At 39.2% G+C, this 20,199-nt stretch overlaps 1 protein-coding gene across 1 annotated transcript in view; it reads right to left on the minus strand.

Annotated features, from left to right (window-relative positions):
* Positions 1 to 38: 38 nt before the first annotated feature.
* The window catches only part of LOC129193927 (tetratricopeptide repeat protein 38-like), a 29,026-nt gene continuing 8,865 nt past the window's right edge, over positions 39 to 20,199 (minus strand). The window contains exons 4-14 of the mRNA XM_054798736.1: positions 19,699 to 19,870; positions 18,604 to 18,777; positions 13,451 to 13,526; positions 9,387 to 9,506; positions 9,206 to 9,265; positions 8,940 to 8,978; positions 7,292 to 7,373; positions 4,736 to 4,901; positions 930 to 1,089; positions 628 to 701; positions 39 to 328 (exon numbers count right to left, since the gene is read on the minus strand). Of these exons, the coding sequence (XP_054654711.1) occupies positions 241 to 328; positions 628 to 701; positions 930 to 1,089; positions 4,736 to 4,901; positions 7,292 to 7,373; positions 8,940 to 8,978; positions 9,206 to 9,265; positions 9,387 to 9,506; positions 13,451 to 13,526; positions 18,604 to 18,777; positions 19,699 to 19,870 (1,211 nt within the window). The 3' untranslated portion in view covers positions 39 to 240. The remainder of the gene's footprint in view (positions 329 to 627; positions 702 to 929; positions 1,090 to 4,735; positions 4,902 to 7,291; positions 7,374 to 8,939; positions 8,979 to 9,205; positions 9,266 to 9,386; positions 9,507 to 13,450; positions 13,527 to 18,603; positions 18,778 to 19,698; positions 19,871 to 20,199) is intronic.

The following is a 20,199-nucleotide window of genomic DNA, read 5'->3' on the forward strand; positions in this document are numbered from 1 at the left end:
AAATGGAAAAACAAATGAAGAAATGATGCATGGCTTGAAATGCTTCCTTTTAATGAAAATACATTTAGCATGCAGAAAAAACATCACAGTATAGGTGTTTATCTAGCATACTTTTCAGGCTTGATGCATGTTTTAGCATCTGAAAAATGCCATATTACAACACTAGTTGGTCCAAGGGTGCCTCAACACCACACACCGGAGCATCAATAAGGGCGGTGCTTGGTGCACCTTGCAATCAGTCTAGTCGTGAAGAGCCATGGCTCTCTGCTTCAGACGATTAGTCAGAGGGGAGTTTGGCCTCATGGCTTCACGCTCCACCAGAAGACATCTATTGGAATCGAACACAAGACCGCGCATGTAGATGAACTCGTATTCAGAGAGACTAGAATCTGACAAGACGACAATCAACAAGGACAGGCCTGTTTACATAATAGTATAATCCTGTTCAGTATGCACATGGAACGACGGCACATAACGTTAACCTGACTGGACATCAGTGTCATGTTTTTTCTTTTTCCTATATCACTATATCATCTCTCTGCAGTCTCACAGATGAAGACAAGGCACACAGTCCTAAAACAGGCATGGAGTGCACCGTCCGATGTGGCACTCCTTGCAGTTCATTACCTTCCAAGTTTCTGGTGACGCTTATTCCCCGATTTCAAGGCTGCATGAATAAGTAGTTGATTGAAGACGTCTCTCTGCAAATTGGATGAAGCATTACTAAACAAAACTACACAACATGTAGGCTTTCAGCTGTTTAGAGTTTACACTGTCGCACCTTTGGGAAGACAGAACACACCATGCCTGAAGCCCATCAGCATCCATTACAGAGATGCATTACCCTCATGTGTGTGCACTGTGCTCGACATTCTCACACTATGCAGTACAATACATCGCTCTTATGCAGGGCGTTCTTGTGTTCTTACCTGCGCACTGCTGCCGCCCAACTCCACTAAACGATAGCGTATGGGGTACATTAACTCCACAGTTCGACCGTAATTTCCTCCCTGATATTCCACCAAGGCCTGACACAAGGGCATGCCTACAGATCCTGCCAGCTCATGGTTGTAATTGCCACATGGCGCCCTGCAAAAAGAAAAAAGTTGACTCAATGTCACTTTTAGCTGTTCCCAAAGCGTGCAGATCTGACAGTATAAGACACTTTTTCATTCAGAGTCAACATGATCATTTTCTCACCCAGTGCCCAAATCATTAAAATGTGTAAGTGGTACGGGTGTCACCAGACACTCAATTCACGAGACGAGATGATATATGAGACTTTAACATTGCTTTTAAGAAAAAATGAATAAATATGGATGGCAATATACTGCAATCTGCTAATTTAATTTCTACTACAATACACTCTTCTGCACTCTGTGTGTATGCTAGCGGCCCCGTCTCCACCCACCCAGGCAAAGAGATTGTATGACTGACAAAGGGGCTCACTCTGTTTAAGCCCTTGAAACCAATGCACAGAGTGAACCCCCTTCCAGACATGCATGCACCTGGCAATATACAGACCCTTTCCAAAAAATTTGAATGTCATGGAAAAGTTGTTTAATTTCCATAATTCCATTGAAAAAGTTAAACTTTCATCGATTATAGATTCAGGGCCCACAATTTAAACGATTTCAAGTGTTTATTTGTTTATTTTTACGTAATTTGGGCTTCCACAGTCCGTCATGATTTGGGGTGCAATGTCCGGTGCAGGTGTTGGTAAACTCTGCTTTCTTAAATCCAAGGTAAATCCAAGGACTTCATGATTCCTTCTGCTGAGGATCTGTATGGAGATGCAGATTTCATCTTCCAGCAGGACCTGGCCCCTGCCCATACCGCCAGAAGCACCAAAACCTGGTTTGATGCCCATGCCATCACAGTGCTTGACTGGTCAGCCAACTCACCGGACCTAAACCCCATTGAGAATCTATGGGGTATTCTCAAGAGGAAAATGAGGGGCACCAGACCCAACAACAAAGAAGAGCTGACAGCAAGCATCAAGGAAATCTGGGCTTCCATAACTCCCAGGCAATGCCACAGGCTGATTGCTTCAATGCCACGTGGCATCGAGGCAGTGATTAAGGCAAAGGGATTCCCAACCAAGTATTGAAGATTGACATATCGTTTTGAAAGTACCATATTTTGATTGATTTGATGTGATCCTAATTTCTTTCTTTTTTTTCCTGCAAAAACTGAGAAGTAAATGGTGATTTCTTCACAGTATTCTAATTTTTTGAATTCCTGTTTTCGTGGGTTTAATGAGCTGGAAACCCAAATTACGTAAAAATTCTGAATGCAATTATGGAAATTAAACAACTTTTCCATGACATTCCAATTTTTTGGAAAGGGTCTGTACTGTATTAAGGCCAGTAAAGTCAGTCTGCTAAAAGGTCACTAACTGTCCTAATTTTACAGCCAATGTGTTGCAGCACTGCGGTTCATTTCCAACACAATTATTTCATTTAATTATAACTTTAAGAGGGCATTGTTCTATGAAGTCGGCCCTGTGCTGTACCAAGCGTAACCATCACACTGACTGACATTTAGTTTAGTATCATTTCTGCTCTAGGCCAGCAGGCAGGCAGTGTGTAGGCGACGTGACAAATGTTCAAGTAAAATGCAACAATGTCAACTTTTAGATGGAGTGTCAATTCAAAAAACTTTTTTTTCCCCTCATACCAGTGTACAGTACATGCATGCAGGCTACTATCAATTGTTAGTGTGCTTAAAAAGTCATTTTTATTATTCCGACTAACAATGAAAAATATGCGCCTTTTTGTGGAAGGGGCAAGGCAAAAGCACAGTTACTCAACAATAGAGTCGGGCACAGCACGTGTACTTGTGGTTTAGTTGTGAAAAAGTTACTAACACAACGGCACAGTCTAAAAATACAAGCATAATTTAACAGGAAAAATAAGAAAAAAGCAAAACAGCAGTAATTTTACAAAAATAAAGTATGTATAAAAGTAAATAAAACGTAAAATATTAAGACAAAAAAGTTGTAATCTGACAACCAAAATTACATTAATTCGTAATATTATGAGGAAAAATATTCTTTTATTAAAGTTGAAATATAAAATTAAAAAACATTTTTTCAAAAGTAATATTATGGAAAACAAACAAAACAAGTCAAGTTGTAATTTTTGGAAAATTAGGTTTTGGAAAAAAAAGTTGGAATGCTATGACAATAAAGTCTAAATATTACGGCAATAAAGTCATAATTATGAGAAGAAAATTTACAAAAATAAAGTTCAAATTGTTTAAAAATAAAAACCCCACCAGAAATAATAATAAAAAAGGTAATTTCACGAGGCTTAAAGTCAAAATATTGAGGAAAAAGGGGCAGGCATCATTCTATTTCCATCACTTTTATGGTGAACATTTTTTCCAAATCTGAAGTTGAACAGCCTCCAGGATTGTGTTTGAGTTCCCAGGGGTTCACTGTATGTTTACAGATCTGTGAAAGTGGGATTCACCACACTCAAAGTTCCAAGATTTCATACTCAAGCCAGCGCCTTTGACTGTAGCATTACTGCAAAGCATGAATTATGTAAAACGGCAGCATTTCGACATACAGTAAGTGGCATGCGATATAGCACGAGTGATGGCTTGAAATCAATGCAAAGCTTAAAACACATCTGGATATTGTGTGTGACGACTGTAAGTAAAGCTGAGTGGAGGGCATCCATCTCTCACCTATATATGAAGTGACTATCAATCTTTAAAGACCTGCCACCCACTCAATGCTCAGCCGACATTACGCTCCCCGCCTGATTCCATCTTGCTCCCCCGCAGCGTACATTACGTCAATTTACGTTTCAAGATACACACGCAGATGCAACTTTCATCTTCATTCTTCTGATTACGGATAAACTAACTCAGTGGCAAAGTGCCTATATCCGTAAGAAAACAGATAAAAACTTGTGCACTTGTAGCGGCTAGTTATGAAGAAAAAAAGTGAATTGTTTGATGGCTCGTCCTGAAATCCGCTATAAAAATGCATGTTTTGTACACTTCACTCTCTTAAACTATTATTTCATGATGAATTGGAAAATGCGCCCATTGCTGAAACCTTTTTAATATGTTGCCTTGACTTCGGCTGCGTTGTCTTTTGCATAAACGTTTTCATTTCTTGTATATCTGTAATGTTTGACAGCAAATGCTCACTGGATGTAATACATGAACGTGTGTGTCTAATGAATGCTACGTAACTATTTTGATTGACATAGTACTGTATTAAGTTATGTACACAACTTTTGAGGGATGTTGTTTCTCTATCTTTGGCATAACAGGCAGAATTTTTGCACATTGCACTCACGCGCACATTGTACTTTTAAATTGTATTTTTTTTATCCTCATCCCGCTGTTATGTTATTGCTATTTATTTAATTAACCACTATGTGGTGCAGAGAGGCGTCATTACATGACAATTTCATTGTAACTATTGTGCAATGACAAGAAAGGCTATTCTATTCTTATTGCCACATCGAACTGAATTGTGAATTACTGAATGATATCAACTACTTTATACCTGTAAACTTTAAAATTTTGAATTAAATACTAATCATTATTACAACTGCAAAGGTGGGGGAAGACCCTGCTTAGTGAAATGTGGACTGGTGCTCTGAATCCTGTCTGCCCGCATCGTACACTCACTGTGACTACACTGTTTTACATAAAGCCCTGTGGTTCTTAGGTAAGGCTGACGGTGTGGAGGTGAGCGTGCAGAAATTACTTAGCCAGTTCCTGGAGGCCTTCCAGTAGGCGCTGAGAAACAACATCCTCCTGGGCTCCCAGGGACACCATGAGGAAGTGGAGGTCATTAAATATGCTCACGTGATCATCGGTGTGCGGCAGTGTTATCTGGAGCAGCTCCCGCCAGCGGTCCTTCACAGACACACCTAGCATGCACAGAGTTATTGCGCACTCATGCATTAAGGCTGTGTGATTTTGTTCATTTTCAGATGCATTTATTCCAAATAAATGTGATGCATCATTAATATTTTGAAGACTGACAAAAATATGTGTTATTCAAATAATTGTAATTAAATATAATAGCAAATAGTGAATTATAATCATACTGATATACAGTGGACTCAGCTGTAGGTAACAAAAAAGTGAAATAACTTCATTATCAAAGGTAAGGTTTGCTACAGGATTTATTGTGTATTTAATTAATAGGCATAAAATTATTCTATACTTCTTTGTTTCTCACAGTTAATCTATCCATCCATCCATCGATTTCATATCCACAGATCTCCTTATTTCCTTTGTGAGGCGGAGCAACGAGGCACACTAGCAGCCACTTAATAGGTTCCAGCTGGATTGTACTTCACTATTTACTCCTTACTTCTGCGTCCGTCTCCAGTATTTATCGTCTTTTTGCCTAACTATTTGCTTCCATGCTTTTTGTACTTGCTACCTTTTTATGAAGAGCACATATGTCTATTGTAGGGGTGTCCAAAGTGTGGCCCGGGGGCCATTTGAAGCTAACAGGTGTTTGTTTTTTTTATGGCCCGCAGCACATTCTAAAAATGCAATTATACAGGAAAACTAAAAAAAGAAAAAACAAAACAGCAAAAATGGAAGAGCAGTAATTTTATGAGACTCGTCAGAATATTAGGATAATCATGTTAGAATATTCAAAAAAAGTTTAACATTATTTACAGCAATAAATTAATTGTCATAAGTTGTTGCAGCACGTGTCCAGTTCTCGAGAGAGGAACTCATTACACACCTGCAAGCAATTACTCACCTGGACTATTTAGACCCTGCCGTTTCTGTTACCTGTTGCCAGATTGTCTCCTCATGCTCACGTATTCCTCCTTTCCTTGTCTTGTTACCTTCCTGGTCCTTAGCACTCTGGTCGTCCCTACCCTACTCTTTGTAAGTACTTGTATTGCCTGCTAGTATTGCTAGAGCAGTGATTTTTAGTTGTTACTTGCGTGTTTTTCCTGCTCGTTTTCAGCAGTTTTTGTTCATCCTTTTCCCTGCATGGTTTTCAGCAGTGGTTTTTGTTAGTTTTTTAGGCTTTTGAATCCCGAGGAGGTGCATTGCTAGCGGTAGTGTCCTACCAAACTGAGCCTTTAGCTCTCCGGCTCTCGGGTAACCACCACGAAATAATCCGCTTCTTTATTATTCCATCTCAGTAGGCACCCGTTGTGTTAGGCCTCACTTGGTTTAGGTTACATAATCTTGCTGTTGATTGGAACAGTATGAGCATTAATAGTTGGAGCCGCTTTTGCTACTTTAATTGTCTATGTTCTGCAGTACCTGATAGTCCGGTATCTAAGGTTCTGGAGGAAGATATAGATCTCACTAAGGTTCCTGCTGAGTATCATGACATTGCTAAGGTATTTAGCAAAGATAGAGTCCAGAGTTTACCACCTCATCGCCCTTATGACTGCACAATTAAAACTATTGACGATGCGCCTTTACCCAGTGCCAGGATGTACAATGTTTCTGGACCTGAACAACAAGCACTTGAGGACTACATTTCTTCCTCGCTGGCTGCTGAACTTATTCGTCCTTTCATCTTCTCCTCTGGGAGTAGGGTTCTTTTTTGTTGAGAAGGACAAGTCGTTTGCATTGACTACCGTGGTTTAAATGAGATTACTGTTAAGAACAGCAACAGCTTTCAACAACAGATTTCTATAAAGTAATTTTAATGAAAGAAAATTCTATAAATGAAAATAATTGTTTGCATAATTATTCACTCCCTTTTTAATTTTAATGGTCTAATTCAATAGAGGTCCATCAAATTGTTGCCAATAGTCTCCCAATTAGTGAAATGAAGATCACCTGAGTGGTGTGGGTGTGTTTCATGAATAATTATGCAAACAATTATTTTCATTTATAGAATTTTCTTTCATTAAAATTACTTTATAGAAATCTGTTTTCACTTTGACATTAAAGAGTTTTTCTTCCAATATTTTTTTAAATTAAAAAAGCTAAATTTGATTGACCATGATTGATTTATGAAAGCAACAAAAGGGTAAACCATCAAAGGGGGTGAATACTTATGATAGGCACTGTAGGTCCCCTTTAAGCTGCCCTTTGGACGTGCCGGTCACTTTTTCTAGTTTAGATACTTTTCATGCTCTTTTTTATGTTTTGTCGTTTTTGGAATGACTATCTTTGTGCTGTACTTATTTTATTTTGTACTTTGCACCTGGTGTCAAATACGCAATCCTCAGAGATACATGAACATGTCTTTAAACGCAACACGTAAGCATGTAGCATGCAGTCATGTGTTTGGTTTAGTAAGATTTACAATCAGCGTGTTTGTTACCCTCCATTTCCAATCTGCTGAGCACAGAGCTGGCGTCGGACATTTCCAACATGGATCCTGTGACTTTGAAACGTCTGAAAATCTGTGGGACATTTATCATTAGCGTTTGTCTTATCACAAACATTGACATGATTACATACATCAAAGTTCAATTTCTTATGTTCAGACAAACTTTTTTAAGGTATGTTGAGTGGAAATTTTACCTTGACATGTTTCGACTGTCATCTACAGATGGGCCATCAGCTGTACTTGCTAGGCGTGGCCAAACGGGCGAACCTGACCGGTCCGCCCGGTTGGTCGCCCCTACGGAATACCATTGCAAAAACTCAAAAGCAACTTGCACAAGAACTCGAAACATAAAGCTAGATGAGATTTTTATCTGTCATCGTGTCATCTCAGTGTTCACCAAAACACCAGTATGTTGCCCTACACATAGTTTACGAATGCCTCAAAGAAGACAGAACGCTGAAAACAAGACCAAATCTGACACCAGAGGACATATCCACACTACTCAACTTTGATGCCAAACCCACATATATTCAAAAGAAGTGTATCATTTACAAACAAAAGAGGGCTTTGCAACGGGGGACCCCCTCTCGGCCATAATGAGCAGTTTTTTCATGGAAGACTTAGGAACCAGAGCAATAAACACAGCACCCATCCATTGCAGACCCATATTCTGGGTATTCAAAAAATCAAAAAGCACATACACAGGAATTTACAGACCATCCCAACAGCACAGACACACACACAAAAAAGAAAAAGACGGAGCATTATTTCTGGATGTTAAAAAAAACACCGCAAAGACGACGGCAGCCAATAAATAACAGTTCACGGAAAACGTACACAAACAGACCAATATTTACTTTGGACCTCGGAACATCCCACAACAACACAATCGGTTGTCAGAAAACTCTCATGAATGTGGCACCTTTGATGACGGATGGAGAAGGAAGCGGGCCAAAAATACCATAAATCAAGATGAGGGAGCATATATGCTCTGTCACACCTGGGACTCTCCTCCAGACACCAGCAAGCGACCCGGCTGACCGAGCCTAGGAAGTACAGCTGATAAGCACCACGCCACAGAGGGCAGCTGATCCACATGACAGTCGAAAGTAAGTCAAGGTAAAAACACTTGAGTTTGTCTGAACATAAGAAATGTAACTTTCATTTTATAAGACGACAAAATGAACATAATAGAGATAATTAGGTGTACATTGCACACGGAGAAGTGCTGTGTTCTCACAGATGAACATGAACTAACATAACGAAATGTTCTTCTTGTAAGGTACAGGACTTAAAAGAGCATGACATTTGTCTTCTCTAATCTTGGAATGTCTGCAGTAAATTATTATCATCTTTGGCTGATTTTACAGAAATCCTCTTCAACCACTCCTGCATTCATTCACTCCTGCATGATAATGTCATTTCATCAGATCTAATATGAGAACTGATGGGAAAATGCATCCTTTACAAAGATAACAATGCTAAGTTTAGATTGAAACTGATATACTGTATAGCATCAACGTCACATCTCGGTTGCCTTATTAAACAACATTAAAGAGGCAAAATATCATCTAGCGTATTCGCACATGCACTTGTTTGCTTAATAATGGCATGGAAAAGTGTCAATAAATAAACTAACCTCAGTATCATACATTTGCAGTGCAGACTCATATTGCCCCTGTGGAGAGTGCAGGGGGGGGTGTTAAGGTTAGGGTTAGGGGTTAGAGAGATGATTGGGATACGATTGTATGGCACAGATGCAAACACAAATTAATCTTGCAATACAATCAACTGTGGACGTTTAATTGCCCCGTAGAAAACCTATCATAAATTAAAAAAAACTTCCCAAAACAATCCCAATGCCAACTCTGCGCTTCAGTGAGAAAAAGTCATTATATTCTTTACCTTCTCGATGAAGAACAGCGACCAGTGACAGTAGTTGTGACCGGCCAGCATATCACATACCTGCAATTACACAAGGCATCTTTAAATGACTTTTTCCCAAGGTTTCCACACCGGATTCCAATTTGAAAAGAACTCTTCAAGCTTACTGAACATGTTGCATTGGAAAAGTCAACGGTTATACCTGCCAGTCTTTCTCTCTGCTCTCCAGGAACTTCAAGCCCTTGTCCACCTCCACTTTCATGTCATAGATATGAGCTATAGAATGGATGGACCATGCATCACCTGGAACCACAGCAAGGCTCTGCCGGCGAGGGTGGACAAATGAATGAATGAATCCAGACCATTCAAAAAAGTGGAAAACGTTCCTTAACTGTCATCAATGATTTGTTTTTAAAGTACCTGTAGCCAAAACTTCGTGGTGATGGTGCACTCCCATTAATTATTAATACCGTACATAAAGGAAAAGCGCTAGTTACATGCGCGCAACGGAAGAAAACATTGGCTGAAGAATACACAGGCTTCTCTTGTTCTTTTTCGTCAACTTTTTTCTTCATCATTCCTACCAGGCCTAAGGCATAGTCTTCTGATCGCTGTGCGTCAAAGAAAAGGAAAGCCATGTGAAATTAAGACATCGGAAAATGCTCAGAAAGCGGACAAATTCATGCTTGCGCTAAACCAAAGCTTCTCAAATAGTGGGGCACGGCGAGGTGTTAAGGGGCGGGCGTGATAGGCAAGGCAGAATATTCATAACATTTTTTCAAAGTGGGCAGGTCTGTTAGTGTCCCCATTCATGCTTTTAGTATTGTTGGTGCCTGCAACTCATACTGTGGTTTGTACAGATAAGTAAATATGATCAGGTTCTCAGTAGTATTTAAAATAGGGGTGGCGGGAGACAAAAAAATGTCTCTTCCTGGGGGTTGGGGCGGGGGCCATGACAGAAAAGATGTGAAAGGATCTGCTCCTTAGACGTCAACAGTGATAACTAGGCAATGTAGGCCATGTATGTATCTCATGACTGCAGCTCTTCTACTTCCTCCTCCCAATATGCTGTCTCTCCAACCCTTGCAACGCCCTTTACATTGTGCAAGTCCAGGGGTGTCCAAACTTTTTCCAGTGAGGGCCGCATGCTGACAAATGAAAAGATGCAAGGGCCACTTTGATATTTTGTAAAGTAACACGTGGATATTGCGATTGGCTGGCGACCAGTCCAGTGTGTAGCCCGCCACTCGCCCACAGGCAGCTGGGATAGGCTCCAGCATACCCCCGCGACCCTTGTGAAGACAAGCGGCATAGAAAATAGATGCATGAAACACATGTAGCTATGCTAATAAGTTATATAGCTGTATATTTCATGCAAAAACTGCATCATAGCTTTGTCATATACGTCAAAAGCCCATTCCTATCAACTTCGCTCGTTTCCCCATTTTTGCTGTTTTTTTTATTTTCCAAATATTTCAATTTTATTCATAATTTTCTTCATAATGTTCTTCTCATAATACTGTATTATGACTTAATTCCCATAATATAACGTTTTCCTCAACTTGATTTTCAAAAATTACATCTTTTATTTTTTCTTTAATATTTCAAATTAATACCAAAAGAATTACATTTTTTTTCCCTCATAATATCACCAGTTTATTTTTCTTTCTTGTTAGGACTTCTCAACACTTTGTCTTTGTTCTTGTAAAATTAAGCAGTTTTTTTCTGCTGTTGTTTTTTAGTTTCCAACTACTTCTTGTAAATATTTTTCTCGTAATATTATCACCTTATTCCCATAATACATTGACTTTATATATTATAACTAGGCTGTCAATAGATTAAAATATTGCATCATTAATCCCATTTTGTCCACAGTTAACTCCTAATTAATCACACTTAATCGCAGATAGAAATAACTTTTTATCTATAATAAATAGGGATGTAAATCTCTTTGTGGTAAACAATTTACTATGCAACTACAATAACTACATCAAAATTTATCTAAAGGAATATCAATTTTGGAAATATGGACCATTATTATATTCAAAAAATAATATACATTTAGAAACCGCCCAGTTTTTTTTTTTTGTTTAATGTGAGCAGCATTTCGCCTCACTTTGACGGCCCCTGAACGCACCTTCTAACTTTGTCCCACGCTGTACAGATTTTCCCCTTTTTCTTTCACCTCATATTTGGTCCCAAATACTGATCCTATGTTGGAATGCATAAAGGTAAGATTTTATTACCTTACTGAGTGCTAATGTGCCTATTTGTTCCGTACATAACCTCTCTGAAAATAATTAATTAGATAAATTAGATCAGTATAATGTGCATATGTTTTACTGATGTGTTGATGACTAGCTAGTGTGCTGCTAATGCTAGCGCTGCTATCTCTTCAGCCATTGCCACTGACGCAACCCCTCACTTAGCTGTCTTCGGCTACGTCTCCCGTTAACGAGCAACTCGTACCCAAATTTTCGCTTGAGGTTACAAAGGAAAAACTCAGCCGAAAGACAGCTTGCCTCTAAAAAAAAAAAAAACATGATGATGACCCCAGTATGCAGAAAGCAGGAACCAATTGCAGGAAAAACTCTTTTAATAATAGCTGCAGTAGGAACTCGAGATAGACAGGTTTGCCGTAGCGTGTCAGGCTTACACAAACAAACAATGCAACAACACTAAGATGCACACACCTGAACTAAATAGAAGGAGAACTCAAATTAGCAACAGGTGCAAGTGATAAAGGAGAAAGCAAAGCAGGCAGACACAAACCAGGCAAAACAGGAAGCACTACCAAAATAAGAGCATAAAACAGGAACTAAGGCATAAAAGTGGAAACAAACTAAACTGTCACGCAGGCTTACTCCTGGATCATGACAAATATAACTGCAATGTATTTGTTTTATTCCATTTATTTATAACCGGATATGACGTTTGCATCTGCGCGGCGTGCATTGCGTACGTTTTTACGTAGCTCAGTCTTGGTGGATGTCACAGGACGATAGAAACATCCCCATGCCAACGATTTTAACAAGAGTCACTTATAAAATAACCTCCCAATATATTACATGTATGAAGTATGGTTATTGACCATTTATGTTCATACATTTAAAAAGTAATAACTACCACAGGACATGACGTCGCAGAAGCACTGTCGTAAAAATGAGCTAAAGGAGGAAGCACGGGACCGATTGTGTTGCGTATTGTGCAGTGACAGCGCCGACGGTCAAACAGGACTTGAGCACGTTAATCGCGTGTCAAAAAAAAATAGTGCCATGAAAGGAAACTTTGACATCCCTAATTAAAACTTTTTCCCCAACCTAATTTTCCACAAATTACAATTTTATTTTCTTTTGTTTGTCTCACCATATAGCAACTTAAAAAAAGGTCCCTTTTTTAATATTTGAACTTTATGCTACTAAGATGTTACTTTTCCTCATAATAATATGAAATTATTCTCTGAAAAAAAACTTTTTCTCCTTAAATGACAACTTTTTTCTTTTAATATTTTGACTTTATTTTTGTAATTTAAAACAAAGTTTTCTTGTTAAATTTTATATTTTTTAATTTGCTGCAACCAGCCAAACACCTGTGCTAGACCAACAACAGGGCTAAACGTAAGTTATGTCTTTTTTTATCACCACAACACTTCACTATATTTCATATGTCCGTCATGTTTTCTGTGTGCAGTTTGAGTGACTTAGGTGTTAATTTAAGTTCCGACTTAAAACCCCGATGTTCGAATGAAACTTGTTCACAGACCGAGGACCTCCTGTTGTAACAGTGAAAGCATGTCCCCACATGAACCATCAGCATATCGCACAACTAGTCAGAGCACCTCACAAAATCTCAGTTAAGTCAGCATCATTTTTACATTTTAGTATTAAAAGTGGTTACATTCTTTCATGTGATATGTGAGGGGAATGTTAAATTGGCACTTAAAAGTTGCATGCATGGCGAATAATGCTTTTATGATGGTGATAGTTTGGCAGATTTCCACAATTTCATCTCGGAAAAATGTTTTAAAACCCGAATAAAAAGAAGCTCCATCAGCGTTGGAAAAAGGATGGTATTCCACTTTGGAGGTTCCCCCGCACTGAAGTGTGCATTACTGATTTAACAGAGCCAATCAGAACTCCTGAGGCGTGGACGAGTTGCTCGGTGTGAAACCAATGTGACGAGTTCAACAGAGGCGGAGTCTGCAGCACTAGTGGCAGCTAAATGGCACGAACATGAGAACACAAAGGATGAAGAAGATCATCTCACCTCCATTGCCCATTTCTCGGACTGGTCATAGAATTGAGTCTCCAGCAGACCAAAGGCATACATTCCTTTCAGGTAGCTTAGGGCACAAGAAGGGAAAAAAATGGGCCTTGTTATAAGTAGGCACACATTCCAATGTGAATTTTTAGGGTTAAGACCATGAAGCAGATATATAGGAATAACTGATAACTGATATCTAACAATCATCAAGCATTTCTAGAATGATAGGGCTAGGGATGCGTACTGAAACTCTATCATAATGGCACCGGAGCCGACGAAAACGGTAGTAACCTGGACCAAAAAACCTAGTGGCTATCGGTGCCTCATTCCAAGGGGTGTCACAAGACCTTGCAAGATTAAAATGTGAGAAGATTTCTTGTTCAGAAAAAAGAAATGTCTTGTTGGCACTAGGGCTGGGACGATAATAAATAAAATTGATCACACAATAAGTGAAAGTGAACTCTGTATTTTTTCCAGCCTCAACACAATGCTGCGCATGCGTTTGTTCTGTGGAACAACGGCATGAATGGAGTGAGCCCTTTTGTCATTCAGTCTCTTTGTTTCTGTGGATCGCGACGGGGCCGCTAGCACACACACAGACAGCAGAAAAGTGTAACGTAGAAGAATTTAAATTAGTAGATTGCAATATATTAAATATTTTTTATATATTTTTCATTGTACTTATCCTAAAAGTAACATTAAAATCTTGCCTGGTCTCGTCTTGTGACCAGAGTGTCTCATGTCACCCCTACTCATTACGGTGCTAAATGAATGCAGACTCTTCAACACACAAGATCATATTTCAGTATGCTTTAAAGCAGCAATGTAATGTTCAACATGTTTGTTCAGGTGTGCCTGAAGTGGCAAACATCAGGCAGAAGTGGTTGGAGTTGCTGCAAGTGGAAAATATGCTCAACTGTCAACGGCACTTCACACAACGCCGTTTTGTGAACATGCGCTAATACGAAGCTGGAATATCCGCCAAATTGTTGCTGAAGTCTGACACCTTTCCAACGTTACTTCGTCGTGTTGAAGAGTCAGAAGAGCAAACTGTAATTAACAATTTATCAGTGTCCTAACTGCTTATTTTGTGTAAGTAATCGGACAATTAATCTGCATTATTGAGTGTGCATACAGCAAGCGGAGAGTGTGTGACCAATCACGGTGGAGTGGGGCCTGGAGGCGTGCCTGGAGGAGGGCTGGGAGTGCAGTAAATTACACAGACCGTTTGGGAGGGAGGCAGGAAATCCAAGGAAACACTACAGGAAGAGGTGCAGAACTCAATGCAAAGGCCCAAAAATTAGTATAATAGGTCCCCTTTAATATGTATTTCGGAAAGCGCTCATAAGGGCAAAAAAAAGTTCAGGAAACAACCAAAAAACTCAAGAGGCCACCATTCTCAGCATTTGCTAACCTTGTCACTGTAGTTGAGTGGTATGCACGCACACACTACAGGGAGAAACAACAAGCACAATTGATACTAAAATCAAATGTAAAACATTTTTGGATTTGGATTAATTCAAGGAACACCACAAATACGCCAGCAAGATTGCAAAGCCTGTTATGATGAATGAAAACAAAACGGGGGGGAAAAGCGGGGACGTTTTGAGATTTTGGTGCAGCAATCACGTTGAGACATACCTGCATCCGCCAGGGGATTTACGCACAATGATGACTCAAAGGAGGCCACAAAGGTGCCACTGTACCGTGGTTCTCATGAAGTCAATAACTATAACTCCAGCAGGCCGGAAATAGTGTGTAAAATCCACGCAATTCCCCAAATGACCCTACGTAAAACCTACGCAATGTACGTAGCGCCACAAGCGTACACGTCATATCCGCTCACGTATACTATACATCAATAAATAGAAATACAGACACAATAAACAATATAAAACAATACATAAAATGCAGTGTTGTTCTCTTGAAGATGAATAAAGTTTCTATCTATACATCTAACACAGACTGCCGAAGAGAGGCGACCGGACGTAGACGAGCTGGTCTTTTTGTTTATCGCGGGTTGCAACTAACGTTTAGGTGCATACCGCCACCTACTAATGAATGAACTGGAATGTAGATGCAGTGTCTGGATGTAGACGTGTTCTGCACATGCACAGTGACAACCCGGTACGTGACGAAGTGCATATGATCCCACTTTCGAGTTAAAGGCGATAGATTAGTCAGAGTAGGAAACATGGCTGCTTCGCGTACGCTTAGCATAAATAAATGTATGGTGAGACGTTGGGAGACGTCAACACTGACGCAAAGCAAAAAGACAGCAAAAGCTTCCAGAGGTAAGAAAAGCAGATGGCCTGAACTAGAAGACGTACTTGAAGCCTGGGTTAATACACACAGAGCAGAGACCGACGACGTGTGTGACAAAGGAATTATGACGCTGTACAATTCTGACACGGAAGAGGAAGACTTTAATACCGTAGTTTTAGTTACCAAGAGGACGGCAATGAATGACTTTTCTGGTAGACTACTGTTATCTATGTTACATGCAGTATTTGACACGGTTTAACTAGCCGTGTACTATTTTGCACTGTTTACTGTAAATAGCCATGTTGCACCACTGTTTGGCAAGCACTGTTTGTGAAAAAAACATTTATTAAAAGTTAAAAAAAATATTTCTGTGTAACGTCTTTCTGTGCGCTAAATATCCCATTTTTACGTGCACATCTGCGGCTTATACACTGGTGCGGCTTATATATGTACAAATCTGTTTTTGTCTAAATTTAGTGGGTACAGATTATACACCGGTGGGGCTTACACACCAGAATTTACGGTAATTGTTACGTCATCTGTCACCACAAGCCAAAAGCTCCGTCTTCGCCATCCACACACATACGCTGAAGCCGGAGTTTTCCAAAATCTTCACCCTGGCCACAGTTGTCCAAAAGCTAAATTTTGAAGGAAAAAAACGTGTGAATGAGAGGCTAAAACGCATCGAAAACGATGCGTCTTAAAAAAATACATATTTGTGTGGACATGGCCTAATACAGTTGTGCCACTGCTCTCTGCTGTTCTTATTGACCACAGCTGCAAAATAACCTACAATGGAGCCAAAGAAAGTTGCAAGTGCCAACATTTTGATAAAGAAGGTGAGAAACTGACACTTGTAGCAAAGTATTCATCTCTTCCCTCACTACTCGTCATCGCTGTCTTTGGCAAAAATGGTCTTCAATCGACGTAAAAGTGACATTAAATGTTCATTTATCTCGTCATTTGTTTATTTAGATGCATTTCAGTTTATTTTAAAACTATAATTCTTCAATATTAACTGTTTATTGGGGTGTTTGTTGAGGTTCCAGTTTTGCGGCTTCAATTTTTCAAAAATATATGAATTCATTTTTTTTTAAAAAGCATATTTAAGCATATTTTACATATTTTTTGCCTAAATTAAGCATCTTCAAGCATAAAAATGGCTAAAATAACCTTTGTTGGCGTACGCCCCAGTTAGCGTATTTTTTCAGTTACCAATTTTGCCTCGGTTTGCATGCATTTTAGCAAACAATAATATGGCGAGCATGTTGTCGTGTTAATATACTTGCTGAGTCTTAATGTATTTTTATCACAAATCATTAGGCCTGTCTCGATATCAAATTTTGCTGGACGATACAGTAATTGCCCTACATATTATTGTCAATAATCAATATTATCATTTTTGAGACCATTTCTTCATTACCGTAATTATATGCCATAATAATGCGAGTACATCATATCAAGAGCAATAAACTTTACTTTCTCAAGAATATTTAACATTGTAATTGGAATGTCAAGCGCTTTTAAATAAAATTGCAGATGCCATTGTAATTGCGTTATTAATGTAAGCTATTCTTAAAACACTCTCATTACCACTATTAGACAGGATGTGTGCCGCTCTTATTTTGAAGGCTGGAAGTGTGATGTGTGTTGAAAATGTGTTTTGACTATGGCTAACTGAGATAGCTATCAAGGTCTTTTGAAACCGTGGCTGTTTTCCATATTTCACAACTTGCATGAAGTCAATGGACAAACTAAAATGCTGGGTTACATTAACAAGCACTAAGCACTCATACAGCCTGAGCTGCGCGCATGCACATGCACACGCGCTCACACACACACACACACAGCCGTATTAGCATGCTCCGCTAAACCAAGCTCACCCAGCTAGATTATAATGGCTATTGCTGTATGTGAGCTCATGCTCATGTTCGGTGGCTAGTAAGAGTATTAAAGTTTTTTTTTGCCGACTTAGCCAATGTTTCTGGTTGCCGCCTCGACATGGTTAGCTCAGGAGAGGGCTGGTTAGTGTTTGTGAGGACATGCCGCTGTGAATGAGCGGCCTGCTGGGGAAATGTTTCCACACACTCTTCCCATGCGACCTCCCCGCACCATGAGAGAGCAGTCCGGGCACAGGGAGGGGCAACTACTGCTGCTACAAAGCCGAATATCCAACCGCCAACGTGAAATGAACAGCGACAGAGACGAATATCCAACGTCCAACATGAAACTAACTTCACCAATGTACAGAGTGAACCCTCTAGTTATCCAGCCTGTGCGCTAAAGGGAGAGGAAGACATGAGGAAAACAAACACGACTGCACATATCAATTTATCAAGGCCAGCAAAATGAACAATAAAATAACTATATATATATATACTGTATACTGTATATATATACCATGTTATTGGTATCGTCCAATCTCACTCGTGGATGATCGGTTTTGGAATCGGCAGCATAAAACCATCCCTACTTTTAAGGTTACTTTTAAGGTTTAAGGTTATTGTCATTGAAGATGTGACTGTTCCCAAAGGCACCATGTGGCAGCAACCACCACCACCTTCCTGTTTTCAGTCACATCAACAATAACGTCTTCAATGAAGGCGTAACCATAAATGTTCAGTTAACCCTTTCATTCATCATTTATATCTATTTAATGCATATGCATTTGAAATAGTTTTATGCACATTACAATCGGACAATTAAAAAAAACATGTTTTGTGTTAACATTTTGGGCTTTCCGGAATGGATTAACTGGATTTAGATTGTGTCTTATGGGAAAAATGGATTCGGTTAGCGTCCTTTTCAGTTAAGAGTCGGACCTTCTGGAACAAATTAATGATGCTGACCAAGGTTCCACTATATTTCCCATGAGTGTGAATACAGCTTACCTGGACAAAGGCATATGTGGCTTCCAGTGAGGCAGCACTCGAGCAATTGAGTCCCTCATCTGGGTAAAGGCTCCCATGAAATAGTAGCCGCTATTGGCAAATATGAGGGCAAGCAAGTCTGTGGGATAATCAACCAGGATTTCTTCCCAAACACAAGACGCCTTGGGAATATTCCTACACAAAGCATGAGCCAGTGTTAAAAACACAGAAAGGCAAAAAAAACACAGAAAGGCAACAGTGTTGTACTTTTCATCATAGACAATCATGGAAATTATTACACTTATGCAACATGATCTGTGTAAAATAAACCTGACATGAAATATGTTACAAAAAACAAAACATCCATTCATTCATATCAAAGCCGCTGCCTATAAATACATTTTATGGTATCGAATCCAAATGATAAAATGATGCCCGTGTTAGTGCTGGTGGAATAAAAAACTCAGGGGTCATATGTGGCCTGCGGCAGTTTTTTTGATTGGTCCATTTCATATTCAAAAAATATAATTTAAGAAAACTAAAACAAAAAAAACAGCAGCAAAAACTGAAAAATCAGCAGCAATTTTACAAGAGTAAAGTGAAAATATGACAAAAAAATTTAAAACAAAAGTCATAGTTTTACGAGAACAATGTAATATTATTGAGAAAAATAATTTTAGGAGCATAAATATTAAGTAATATTTATAATATCAAAGAAAAAAAAGAAAAGCCCCAACGGCTGAATGTTTTAAGTCCCGTCTTAAAGCCCACTTTTTATTGTCTGGCTTTTAACTCCTGAGTTCTGTTGGTCCTCTGTGTTTTATATGCGAGAACAATGCTGAAAACCCACAGCATTTCCGTGTGTGGAATTAAATTATGAAACGGATTGAGTAAGGAAGTCAAACAATGTACAGAGATGAGCAAATTCAAACAACAATACAAGCAGTTGATTTGCTAAATACAAGACACAAGAGTCTTGATCATTACAGTGATTGTTCTGTCAGGTTTGTTATTTTTTTGTTTTTTTTTGTTTATAAAAAAAAAGTTTTGTTCTTTGTTCATATTTATTTTAAACATTTATTTATTATTATTATTAATGTATATGGGGGGGCTTACCCTTGCGCGAATAACTCCATGGCCTTGACGTGGAGTCTCTCTCGCTGCGTGATGTACTGACTTTTGGCCAGCTCCACGGTATACCTCACAGCGCTGGCCAGGTGTTGGTTCAGGCGGGGGGATGTGGTTGTTCCCACCAGCTCCACACCTGTTCTCATCACATGCCCCATCACTGCAAGGAGAGTCATCATACCAGGCATTGCTTTTTGGAGTTTTCCCCCAACACACTGACGTCTCTCAGCCACTTTTGTTGGTGAAACTAGTTCTCTCTTAAGTAGGTTTCTAAGTATAACTTTAAATGCAAGAAGAAGAAATGGGAGTGAGAAAAAACATTTTGAGTTAGCAAATTATTGCAAACAAGCATTACAAGTGCAATAGGCTGTTCAGCTGATCAAAGGTTTAAGAGAGGCCTTTAAAAGGCAAAATCTTGGCAAAAAGAGAGCAGGTTATCCAGAAACCCTGTGGTAAAAACTCAAGTGGTAGACCCCAAAAAAAAGGTCA

The sequence above is a fragment of the Dunckerocampus dactyliophorus genome, chromosome 14 (genome assembly GCF_027744805.1).
Source record: "Dunckerocampus dactyliophorus isolate RoL2022-P2 chromosome 14, RoL_Ddac_1.1, whole genome shotgun sequence".
NCBI lineage: Eukaryota > Metazoa > Chordata > Actinopteri > Syngnathiformes > Syngnathidae > Dunckerocampus > Dunckerocampus dactyliophorus.